The sequence below is a fragment of the Anarrhichthys ocellatus genome, unplaced genomic scaffold (genome assembly GCF_004355925.1).
Source record: "Anarrhichthys ocellatus isolate YVR2014 unplaced genomic scaffold, GSC_Weel_1.0 scaffold21, whole genome shotgun sequence".
Lineage (NCBI taxonomy): Eukaryota > Metazoa > Chordata > Actinopteri > Perciformes > Anarhichadidae > Anarrhichthys > Anarrhichthys ocellatus.
Window position 1 is genome coordinate 475,988 of NW_022280051.1, and position 12,659 is coordinate 488,646.

General features: G+C 40.1%; 1 protein-coding gene across 7 annotated transcripts in view; it reads right to left on the bottom strand.

Annotated features, from left to right (window-relative positions):
* Positions 1–158: 158 nt before the first annotated feature.
* The window catches only part of cacna2d4a (calcium channel, voltage-dependent, alpha 2/delta subunit 4a), a 75,238-nt gene continuing 62,737 nt past the window's right edge, over positions 159–12,659 (bottom strand). For 6 of the 7 annotated variants that reach the window (XM_031859166.1, XM_031859165.1, XM_031859164.1 and 3 more), the window contains 13 exons: positions 12,508–12,569; positions 8,406–8,420; positions 7,861–7,905; positions 7,545–7,607; positions 6,332–6,402; positions 5,232–5,307; positions 5,082–5,134; positions 4,638–4,693; positions 4,190–4,210; positions 3,558–3,678; positions 2,588–2,703; positions 2,110–2,192; positions 159–1,985 (listed from right to left, as the gene is read on the bottom strand). In XM_031859166.1, coding sequence (XP_031715026.1) covers positions 1,893–1,985; positions 2,110–2,192; positions 2,588–2,703; positions 3,558–3,678; positions 4,190–4,210; positions 4,638–4,693; positions 5,082–5,134; positions 5,232–5,307; positions 6,332–6,402; positions 7,545–7,607; positions 7,861–7,905; positions 8,406–8,420; positions 12,508–12,569 — 875 coding nt within the window. In that variant the 3' untranslated portion in view covers positions 159–1,892. The remainder of the gene's footprint in view (positions 1,986–2,109; positions 2,193–2,587; positions 2,704–3,557; positions 3,679–4,189; positions 4,211–4,637; positions 4,694–5,081; positions 5,135–5,231; positions 5,308–6,331; positions 6,403–7,544; positions 7,608–7,860; positions 7,906–8,405; positions 8,421–12,507; positions 12,570–12,659) is intronic. The other variant, XM_031859167.1, reaches the window with a different exon arrangement.

Here is a 12,659-nt window from a genome sequence, read left to right on the forward strand (position 1 = left end):
CATGATTTATGATACATTTATGATATACATCTCTTTGTGATTGTTGGTAAAATTCCTTGACTGATTCTCTGTTTTAGCCTGTGAATAATGTTAGTATCTTTATGTGTGCAATGAATTTAATCACTGACAAACAAAACAGAACACTCACTCACAACAAATACAGTACAAAAACCATAGGGATCATTTAATTTAGTTGCTCAAATCATGATTTCAGTCAGTCAACATACAACTTGGTCACATGTCAACCACACAATATACAGAATATTGTACAGTGGAAATTACGAACAAAACCGAGACAAATGAATAAAATTACTCAGATCATCTCAGCAAGACACAACATACTGTAATGATGCACACTCACGAACAATATGTATCTGAATCTATGACATAAACAGGCAAATTCTCAGGCAATTTTGTCATCATAGTGAGCTCAACGTAAAGACATGCTTTGTAGGATGATTCAGAAATACTATTAAAAAAAGCTACAGGGACACTCAGCCCAAAATACAATAAAATGCAGACGTTCAAAATATGAAACACAAGCAAATACAAAAATACCCTATTCAATTAGATTTACACTGTTAATTTACATGGCAATTATGAGACATTTTCCAGTTTTTTTTCCATGTGACAATCTTGTTTGCCAGAGTAAGTGCTTCCCTTTTTTTCTCTTATCATGAATTTTTTTAATCTGTTATTTATGCCAAGTAATAAGCAGTTGCATGACCTTGGGGCCCAAGTAACCACAGTCTATGAAATCCATAGTTCACCACCATAAAAATTTATTTCAGAAAAAATAACGTTTTGGTACTGCATCTTTTGTGGGGTATTATTTTAACCTAGATATTCCTTGAAACCATAATTGCATAAATCAAACAAAAAGAAATCTGATCAAAACAGTTTGAATCCATCATTGTGTTTCTGATTGTAGATCTACATCCTTAAGAGTTCCAGTTTCCACAGTGATGTCCAGCCAAGCATAATTACATACAGTATGTACAAACACACAGAAAGACACAGCTGATAAAGACAGCAAGGCAGACTCAAAAATAAAAAAAAGATATGTCACGAAACAAATATTTTTGGGATGCAATCCAAGTAAAAACTCAAAAATAAGAGAGTGAAGGGACTTCCCATTCTGATTTCATAATTATCTTTATTACATTTTATTACATTTTTATCAGTACGTTCTTGGCACCGAGCCATCACCCTTTGAGATTTGCAGAAGATTCAGAGAAACTAATATTGCAAACAACCTTGTAAAACACAACTTTCAGCAGCAAAATTGATGTTACACAACAACCATATACTGCTGCAGCCCTTCTCTTATTCAATGTTTTAAAAATCATGTAGGATAGACAGTAGATGAAGCACTCAGGGTGACAAAGTATTGCATGCTTGCAGCTGCATATATAATATGCATGTGTGTTTGCAATTTTAAGTTCTGTGGGATTTGGGAAATGACAAACACATTTCCCCCCCCCCTGGACTTTTTAATGTTGCATCTTGTGACTCATAATCCTCTTTTATCAATGCACGTCATAGCCACCACCAGTGTCTCTTTAGTCCCTTTTCATTTTGAGATGCAAAGTGGTGTGTGAGAAAGCTACTAATGGAAAAGTATCCATGGCAACAACAGCCCATTAACTTGCCTTCTTTGCAGTTCAAACATAATAATTGCCAAGAGTTAACTAAAAACTGCTCAAAAACGACATCATAGGTCCATCATTAGAAACTATAGGTTTGTGGTTGCCATGAGAAAATGAGCAAAATGTGCAACATTAGTTTTTAAAAAATCCGCTTGAGGTGTCCAGTGTTCAAACACATCTCTTGATTCATTCCAATCTCCTCCTTCACATTCAAATTGGGTAAAATAGCAAAGTTGTCCATCATCAGGAGACAATTGTCGAGAAGGAGAGGCAGGTGAGGAAGAGAGAGGCAGAGAGAGATATAACAGAAGCTCCTCCACAGTCATTGGCGTTCTCCTAAACAGAGAAAAAAAGAGAGAGTACAATCAAGCTAAATATGACAGCAGATATAGAAGCTAGGTTCGTATTACTAGGATTGTACACTATTTGCTGCAACGGGGTGGACCAATTAGAAGCTGACCTGTGCGTGGTAGGCGTGGCAGGACTCGGGGCGTCGGCGAATCTTCTGGGACCGCATCCTGTCACACTTCACCGAAGCGTTATGTGCTGCAGCGTCAAGGAGCAACAACATGAACAGGTGTCTCTTGAATTCTCATTCAAATATCAATACACTGGCATATTTAACAAATCAGAATCTGAGTGAGTGGAGCAAGCGTGGGCCAAGGGGAAAATCAAAACACAATTATAGAGTTCACTGGTGGGAAGCTGGTAAAGATTCTAGACAACAACAACTCCTGCTTGTTGGTCTGTGTACAGCCTCTCCAGAGCAACTGGGACTGCAGCACAAAGGGAATTCATTTGGGAGAAAGTTGAAAAGGTCAGCAAACCGATTATGTAGACCAAACTATAACAACATCCAATTTTGTATGTGAGTTAAGGAGAGATAACTAATTCATAGTAATTAATAAGTCAATGAAGACCAAAATATCAAAGGATATATTTGACTTCCTCGGGCTCCATGGTGCTGGGTGGGTACTGTCTGGAGCAGTCACAGTCGGCCTGCACCACCAACATCAACAGGTTGCTCTCTGGGATCTGCTGCACCACAAACATCCTGACACACACAAACACACATTACATTAAATGTGTCAACATGTGCAGAGAGAAAGAAAACCTCTCATGTATTGTATGACATTTAACACTTTGTCAAGGTATAATTTTATGCAAAACTACAAACAATGTTTCATATAATAATTTTAGAGGCTCTTTTTTATGAGAAAATACTTGCATTTTTATACTTACCCACTGCATGGGTTGGCAGAACTGGGTAATAAACATTAAGCCAATAATCTTTCCCAGTAGTGTTACTGTTGGCAGTGTTCATGCTGCTTTATACCTCTTCTGGCCTCACGAGGGCGCTCACACTCAACGTATAATCACAAACCTGCTGAAATATTACCATTGTCTCTCTCCCTTTTCTTTGTGCTCTCTCTCTCTCTCTCTCTCTCTCTTTTTAAACAAACACACAGATACGCATACATATGCTAAGATGCTTCCCTCTCTTTCACCTCTTGTCTCCCATTGTTTTTCCATTTCTGTTTCTGTCACCCTCTCTCCTCATCACTGTTTTTCATTTACATCTCTGAATACTTTCTCTCAGTTTTCCAGTCTCCCTCTCTCTCTCTCTCTCTCTCTCTCTCTCTCTCTCTCTCTCTCTCTCTCTCTCTTGCTCCATGTATGCTTCTCGGTTTTTCTATCACCACATGCACCCAGATCTAATTCTGTTTCTTTCTACTTATTTCCCCCTTCCTGATACTCTTGTATAAACACACACTGCTCTCAGCGTGCAGAGCAAAGCCGTAGAAAATGGATTTGGGGAGGACAATTTAATATGACTGGTCCAGGGCTTAGAGGGGACTGCACTGCAGGCGTGTGTGTGTGCATGAGTGTGTATGAGTGTGTGCTTACTTCTGGCAGCGTCCACACTTAATAATGCTGTTGGTCTCTTTGACTGACGGCTCGTAGACGAAGCTGGGGTACTCGGTGTCACATGGCTGCAGGAGGTCCCCTCTTTTCTTATGAGCTGAGGCTAATAGAGAAATAGATACGGGTCATGTTTCCAGGTTGGGAATTAGAATAAGTGTGTGTGAAGTTTTGACAGGCTAAGAGTCTATGACGGGGAAATGCTGGGTGCTATTTTAATGCTTCACACTTGAGTCACTTATTGCTCTTCCTACCATGACCAGGGGTACTCTACCTTGCTGTGTAAACTAAATTGAATTAGGTATCTTTGAACGGGTAAAATGATGGGTTTTAAAACCAGAACGAAGAGCCATAATGACTTGCTTTCACTTTCACGTCTGGTTGCGAGCTACGCTTTCTGTCTGCCTTTCTCAGAATTACATTAGTTTCAGCGTAACAATATGCTTAGGTCTTGTTTTGTAGAATTTGCCAGTTGTGCCTGTTCCTACTGAAAGCTACTTACATAATCAGAGACATCACATTTTTATTTAGTTTGAAGTATACTACAAAAACACTACACCACACACGTAATACAGAGGACGGATCTTCCAGAAAAACACTTCGAGACAGATACTCACACACGCTGAAAGATGCCTTGGCTGAATGAAGGGATGATGATGATGATGACAACGCAGAGCAGGAGGAAGAGTGGATGATTGACAGGTGGAGTAATGAGGAAGAGAATGTGTGATTGATGGAAAGACAGATGTAGATGAGAGGTGAGGGGATCCGAGGACGCGATGTTCCACAATGACTTTGTTATTAATTAACACAACTTACAGTAAACACTCCTGGTCTGACACACATGTGTGTAAATACCCCGATGATTAAAATATGTAATGATCTCATATGTGCTATATCAAAAGAATTTACTCTAAGGTACATGTTGAATATCTCCTCTGAAGCTTGTGATGATTGACAGAATATACATGATTTATGCACATGGAGGGACATTTCTTAGCACATATAAAAGGGACATTTGTCACAAAGATGGATCGAGTTTGTGTGTTTTCTTGTAGCGCTCACCATCAGCGAAATGCTCCGTGTGCCAGAAGCCGCAGATATTAAACTCCAGGAGAAACCTTGTGAGGAAGAGAGGAGAGGAGAGTGGACAGACAGAGGGAGTCAATTAGCCGGCCATCATTATAGACCAAAGCAGATTGTGAGCAGATTGCATTCAGCGTTCAAAAACTGGGCCAGGACCCAAAGTTGTGTCATGGGAATATGAAAATGGGTCCTCAAATTATTCAGCAGTAATTGGTAGCAGTTTTTTGGATAACTAGATAAGCCTTACCAAGTCACTACAGTCAAAACTGAAATGTTTTCAGTCCAGCACATGACTTTCCGTTAAACAGCCAATTATTGTTTTTACTATTCGATTTTTCTTTTAACAGATTAAACTAACAAGATCTAATACTGTATGTCAGTGAACTTCAGAGATGCCGGTTGGCGGATTTTAGCAACACTTACAGTAGGAAGTTGGAGAGGAACCACTTGAGGGCTGAAGCCAAACCATAGAACGGCTGAAGAGATAAACAGATATAGATTATAGTTACTGCAGAATTGACTGGACCGTTTATGGTAATAATATTGTATACAGAGTGAGTACACTGTGCATACACTGAGGAGTGGACGGGCGCTGCTGACAGAGTGCAGGTTCATCTTACACATGGCCTGGTAGTCGAACAGGGACACCCTGAGGAAACACACACAGACACAAAAGCATGTGGTGTTGGTCTTCAGGCAGTATTTCACTAACTTACATCGATTCCTTGACCTCCTGAAGACTATTACGCACAGTGTTGTGTAGCTAAGCTTAACCTTTGAAGAAACCCTGATCCCTAACTTACAGAAACCAGAGAAAAATGCATCCCAGGGCTAGAATTACTTTCCTTTTTAAAAAGAGGATTGACCCAGTGGTCCTCTATGGAGGAAGAAGCACAAGAACACATACATACACACACACACACACACACACACACACACATTTGCAGATATAAGTGCAAGTGTGAGTGCACAGCCACTGAAGTTCATGCATGCTCTAAACCAGTTATGTAATATCCTGTGTCAAATGAAACATGACAAAATCTTTTAGCTGTATAAAAATAGCACATCGCTTTTGAGAATCCAAACATAAAAGACGGGAAAAAAGTAAGAGGGAAAAAAAATCCAGAGCTCAAATGGGAGCAAAGGGGAAAAGCAGGAACATCTCTACCACATATACAAAGATAGGTGAGTTAGCTACCCTTAGCATGTAGAGAGTACAACACAGGGCAGAGACTATACCATTATGTAGCAATCAAAGCAAAGCTTTTGAGTCTCTATAATGACAGTAAACATGCCCTCTAGGCTTTGAGATGCATATGCATACTGATGCAGGTGTATAAGAACAAAAAGGCAAACGGAAAACATTTAAAAGCCACTCTCCCGGTTAACACAAGCCTCCACAGCAACCACGTCTGTTTGTGATATAGCATGAGGGTGACATGTAATCCAATTAATATGTCAATTTGCTGTGCAATGTGGGGGTACTGTCACTTCTTGCCTTATTGATTTAGAGAAGTTCACAGTAAGTCTAACATGTTGCGGCTCTTGCAGGCTAAGTCAGGACTCGGTGACCACCTGACCTTTGCTAACAGACACACCGACCATACAGGGAAGCAGACGGACACACAAATATCTTATCAAACAGTCAGGCAGTGACAACCACAGTGTGTTACCTTTTAAACATGCCCATTCTGATAAGTGTTGTCATCACTGATCCGTCAATCTCACCAAAAAATCTTCCCGCCTATTAGAAGAGAAAAAGGGCACAAAAAAAAAGCACTGTGTGAAATCCTCTGTGTGGCTGAACACATTAAGCTCATGTCACGATGAACTGACAGATGGAATTCATCCTCTCAATTCTCACCACAATGTGAACTGTATGATCAATTATTCATGTTATATCTCATCACACAAGGTAAATGTGAAGCTAGGGCCAGCAGCTAGTTAGCTTAGCTTAGCATAAAGCCTGGAAACAGGGAGAAGCAGCCTGGCCAAAGGTAACAAATGAAATTGGCAATTGAATCAGGCTCCCTTGATATCTTCACTGCTGGTTAAAGGGCAAATTTGGCACACTCTTCCTGTGTTTAAGTTACTAAGATTTTAATGGGGACAACAATTTTTTAAATTTGTCCAGTATTGAGCGAGAGCGCTCTAGACGGAAGCCACTAAATGGGCTGCGATGTAATCACTCCGGGCAATTGTGCACCGTCAAAGTGGTCCACTAAAAGTGCTTATTTTTGACATTCTCAAATTACTGCCCAACCAAGTCTCGCTCGGAGAAGTCTCGTGAAATCTTGCATCGCATCCACATTGTCGAAATCAGCTAAATATTCATCCATGATGTTGAAAATCTTTTGGAAAACACCTACGCTACGCTTTCTTTACTCCAACACAACAAACTCTGAAAACACAGGCTATCCTCTCCTCACATTTCAGACTGGATCAAGCGAAAGGTAATAATCAGATCGGATAACAATCTGAACCTGTCAATGGCAAAAACAAGCACTTTTGTTTGACGTACATTGACGGTGGGCAATTTCCCCGAGTGGTTACATCCAAGCCCGTTTAGTGGCTGCTGGCTGCAGCACTCTCGCTCAATACTGGACCAATTTCAAAAATAGGGTCCAGGATGAAAAAAACCCTTAGTTACCGCTTTACAAAAGGTTCACAGAATGAGAAGTGGGACTGGTAACTGACTCGCAAGGAAATTTAAGTGATTCTATTTCTAAGTAACAGGAACAGAATGTTTTGGATATTCTGAGTGTTTCTTTTCTTGTTAGTTAATAGAAATTGAAAGGCGTAAGAGCACTCAAATAATCAAGTAAAGCACTAGAAAGTCTGGAAAGCACATTTTGTGTGTGCGTGTGTGTGTGTGTGTGAACTCACATCTTTGCGCTGTTTGGAAATTAGTACAAAGCCATTATTATCAATCACGTAGCATGCAATATCCTGAGACGAGAGACAGAGACAGAGAAAGCACTTATTACTTATGTAGGGAAAGATCTGTGACAAACACCCACAACAAAGATAACAAAGTGAAAAATAATTCAAATAATTAAAGTTATGATGTGACTCAAAATTAAAGCTGTACGAGTCACTTTCTTACTTTTGTGGCTCCATACAATAGTGCAAGATATTTGAACTCACTTGAGAATTCACATTCACTACATATCAGACAGACAGCAATACTGTATATACTCACAAAGCTGTCACACCGAAGAGGACAAATCCCATCCGTATTAGAGCACTGGAGGACAGACAGGCAGACAGAGAGAAAGGAAAATAAGTGTTTTGCCATTGATAAATTAAGGAAGGATTCAAAAATATAGGTGGAAGTGACTGGAAGTGTAACATGTGTTGTTATCTAATGAGTATTTATATAAAGGAGGGCATGTTTGTGTATGTGAGTAGATGATTTGAACACATTTTCTGTCCGTCTTCTCAGCGGAGGTGTTATGCTTGAACATGTGTCAGTGTCGACGAGTGCATGTGTGTGAAACGACGTGTCAGTGCTGGTGAGAAAGTGTTAATTTATGTGCGATGTCTACCTGTGATCGGCTTCTGAGCGTCTTGTTCGCGAGATGTCTGTGACTGTGTGTGTGTATGTGTGAAGCTGACTTCACAAAGCTCAGCAGGCGCTGAAGATGTTAAATCTGGTTCAGTGCAAAAAGTAAAAAGAGAAGACAAAAAATAGGTCGAGTGATTTTTTTGAAAAATGAGGAGAGGGGGGGACTTATGCATACTTACATCTGTGTCATTTGGCTGAGAAGACACGAAAAGAGGAACAAAGAGAGAGAGAGAGAGAGAACATGGAGAAGAGAGAAGCATTACTTCAGTTAATGATGTGTAAGCCAATGCACTGACTAGACGGTCTCACTCTGTTGCTGTTAGAACGCTGTAGACAAAGCCATACATCATCTCAGAGCACTTTGTTGGGAAAAGACAAAAAACTGCAAATATGTTTTTTCCATGATTGCCAGTTTTTGTAGATTTAATTACGGTTTTTAACAGATTTTAAAGCAGTCATTTAACAAATCAATGAACATTTGAATCAAAGTATGAAAATGAAAAACGTGTAATTAGGTGTTTAGGGCTTCTTCCAGAATAATAAAAATAGGATTTGTGTATCAGCTTTTGAAGGTGGAAAGTGGAAGTTCTCTATCAGCACTGTCTGTAAATTTCACCTCCAAACATTTTCCCTCATCAGCGGAAGGGTCACGAGTCAACATGTCATTAGTTGTCATGACTTTATGGCCACATCTTTTGTCCAGCGTTTGTGTGGATTGCCGTCTGTGGACAATATGTCTTTAGGATCATGGTCAGGCTATATAGAGCGCGTCGAAGTGCGAATGAGACAATCTATCATCCTTTTCAATCCTATTACAGCAAAGTGTCAGTCTTTCTCTCCGCTTCCCAACACTGCCTCCTGAAATAAACTACAATTCATTGAGTGGACTGACAGAAATGTTGATCCTTCCACACATGCTGTCGGTACCATAGCATGGCTGGATGAGAGATAAAATGTATAGAAAACTCTTGGAAACTAGATTCAATTAAAAAAAACTACATTCTAAAGATTGTTTAGCCTTGTAGCTTTGGCCAGAAATGGAGCAAAAAATAGAATTTTGTCATGATTAGTGGCACTGGGAAAAAGGCATAGGGCCCTTGAAATCAAAAGGGTTAGTTTGCTGAGCAAATTTATTGGAAATCTGCCCTATAGATCATTTTATTTTGTGTGCGCGTTTGCTATTTTGGTCTAATGAAGTGTCCAAAGTGGAAAAAGTTCACCTTCAGGGGAGCATGAATTTAATGGAAAAGTGTCTGTTACATTATGATATTTCCTGCTGACAAATAGAATTTACTCATATCAGGTCATCACAAAAACTTAATTCTATTCTGCATGGCCAGATGGACTGATTAACTGTCCTCACCATCCGCCATCACGCCGCAAATGATTTACAATCAAAACTGACAATTTGTTCATCACAGCTCACTGCCTTGGGCCATATCTTTGTGTAAATGTTTCTCCTCTATTAGCACCACTTCTCTGTCTCATCCAGCCTCTTTACCTCCAACACCAGAGCCAGATTTCTAAATCGGGGCAGCATGTAAGAGGCTCTTCCTGTGTTGGTAAATGTGTCACATCTGGAAGCTGCAGGAGGAGTCACGGTGATGGTGAGAGCATCAATTATCACTCTCATTTTCTGAACCTCAATCGAACAGTTTCTCGCTGTGACTGATGATCCTGCTGTCAACTCACGTATACACTTGAACTCAAACTAAGCAACGCACCACAGTATTATAACCATGATCCACTCTTCCATACTGTGCTTTGCTGTGCCATAAAGCCTGATTTTACAAATTGTATAGATATACTTTTATTAAGAAAGCTGCTCCATTTCTGACGATTTCCGTTATAAAACAATCAAATATTAATGACAACCAAAGTAAATTTGATTCTGTGGTTGCATTAATTACAGTACTTACTGATATACTTTTATTTCATATTTCAAAAGTTGTGGTGCAGTGCTATCACACACACAGAAGGAAAGTAATAAATATGGGATTATAGAGAAGGGAAGACCAGCTGAGTCTTGTCCACGAGATAAAGAGCTGGCCAAGATGTGCACGGCGAAAAGAATCTATCATCTTTTGATTCTCATTACCATCACCTCACAGTCTCTCACTGCATCTCCACTCGATCCTTACACTGCGGAAATCCACACTGTATATTTTAATGGATAATTGCGGCTTTGCAGGTTTAGACAAGGTGTCAGTAGAGAAACGCAATTCCTTTTTTGTTCTGTCGTAATTTCTACTTGTTTCTTTCTCTTTTACTGTTTGTCGCCCTTTCAAAGCATACGCAACTCTTAAACACCATGGATTTAGACACACGCACACACACACGCACACACACTGAGACAGTATACAAGACAGAGTGTGCTGTGCAGAGATGTCAGAACATTTTCCTACTAATATTCTGACTCATTCCTATTAGATGAGAGCTCATGCTTTATTCCTCCCCCCACTAATTCATAATTCATCAACTAATACCATCTTACTTTTAAGGAACTCAAGCTTATACTGAAGCTATAGGATCAGACGGGGTTTCCCTCACTGATGTAACTCTTCCCTGAGATCTGAGAACTACACAGAGTTCCTTGCAATGATCATTTCAAGTATTAGTTAATTGTGACTGAAATATTTCTCTTATTAACACCTAATGATGGAGTAGTGTGAAAACTTGAGTAAATCAATATTTATTAATAGATCCATTAATCATACCCAATACATAAACACGATAAATAAAATAAAATGAGATGCTTGCAACACCTTTACTGCACACCCATGCATGGATGGACACACATGAACGTACACAGTCAGGACAAGCGCAGACTGTGAGTGCATGCACACACAAACGACTATTAAATAAAGATGCTTGACAGTGGATACATGACAGGAAGATGATTACGTAACCTATCTGAGAAGAGGGAGGGTTGAGGAGAGGAGACGAGGGAAGAAGGAGGGAGTGTAGGAGATGGAAAGGGAAGAACTGAGAAGAAGGAGGGGACATGAGAGGAGAGAAAATTGAGAATTCAGGCAGTAGAAGAGAAAGTCAAAGGTGCAGTGAGTAAGAATGGGAGTTACTTTGAGCATAAAGCATAACCCGAGTGGATAACAAGGCTACTGCACGTGCTGCTAATGAGCTGCTAGTTGATGATTACGGACACAACAACACACTTGTGCACAGATGGTCATGCATATGGTCCCTGTCAACATGACACGCATTAACATTAACAAACACATACGCATATACGGTACTCTCTTCTTCACACCTCCACAGACACACAAAGAAACAAGCACACACTTGGGAGTTGCTGAGCCTAGCCGTGGTATCGATCCATCATTTAATGGCTAGCCAGCAGCCCGAATGCTCTTTTAACTGCTGTCATTTACAGCCATGGGAGCAGAGAAAGGGAACGGACAAGCTATCAAACACCTGCTATGGCAAAGACGTTACGGCAAATTAGGCAAGTTGCCCCGTATAAAATGTTTTCTTGAAGGTGTGGAAGAACTCAAAGGATGCCAAGCTCCTCCACTGAAAGTAGTACGGCAGGGTAAGCTCTCCTTTAATGGTGGTTGCAGTGATATGGAAAACAATGCATTAAGCTTTGAATCAAACAAAGCTTTAATTACCAACTAATGGAGCAGAAAAAGAACCTTTAATCATCATTGACTCCTTGTCACAGAGTAATAAATGGTGTCAGAACGGGCTGGTGGTCGAAAGGCATATTCCTGAATACAGGACGGAGGCCACGGGTTAAACCCACATACAGCAGGAGTCATTAGTTCGGGAGGGTGGTGTTATCCCTCGGTAACAAAAAACACAGCATGATTATTTTGTTTCTAATCCACAAGCACTGTTCAATATAACAGCTATAACCATAAATACAAAGAGACATTTCTCATTAGTGCCAGTGTAGTGCTACAATTAACTTGTTTTATGGTGGGCATTAAAAAATGAAAACAATGAATCTCACATGAAAAAAACTAAAGCAATAGTACTCTATTCACAGGGTTTAATTCCCCAAGAAATTGCTCAGTGGTACCTGACATTAATGATTCATCCATTAAATGCCTCTGTTTTGGAAGCAAGACGTCGTAAATAGCTGACAACTATACTAGAAGTCAGCTTTTTGTTTATAGAGGGTTTGATCTAATATGAAGGACTCATTAAGTGAAATGTCCACGGGACGATGAGCTGTCTCTGCACTACTGTAGATTCACACAAAAATTACCGTAGTAGAGGAGAACACACTTACATCACATGGCGTCTGCATATGCTTACCTGTGATGCAATAGCCCAGAATTTAGACTCAATCAGATCCAGAGTCATCTGGACACCGATGGCTGCAGAGAGAGAGAGAGAGAAAGAGAGAGAGAGAGAGGGAGAGAGAGAGGGAGAGAGAGAGAGAGGGAGAGAGAGAGAGAGAGAGAGAG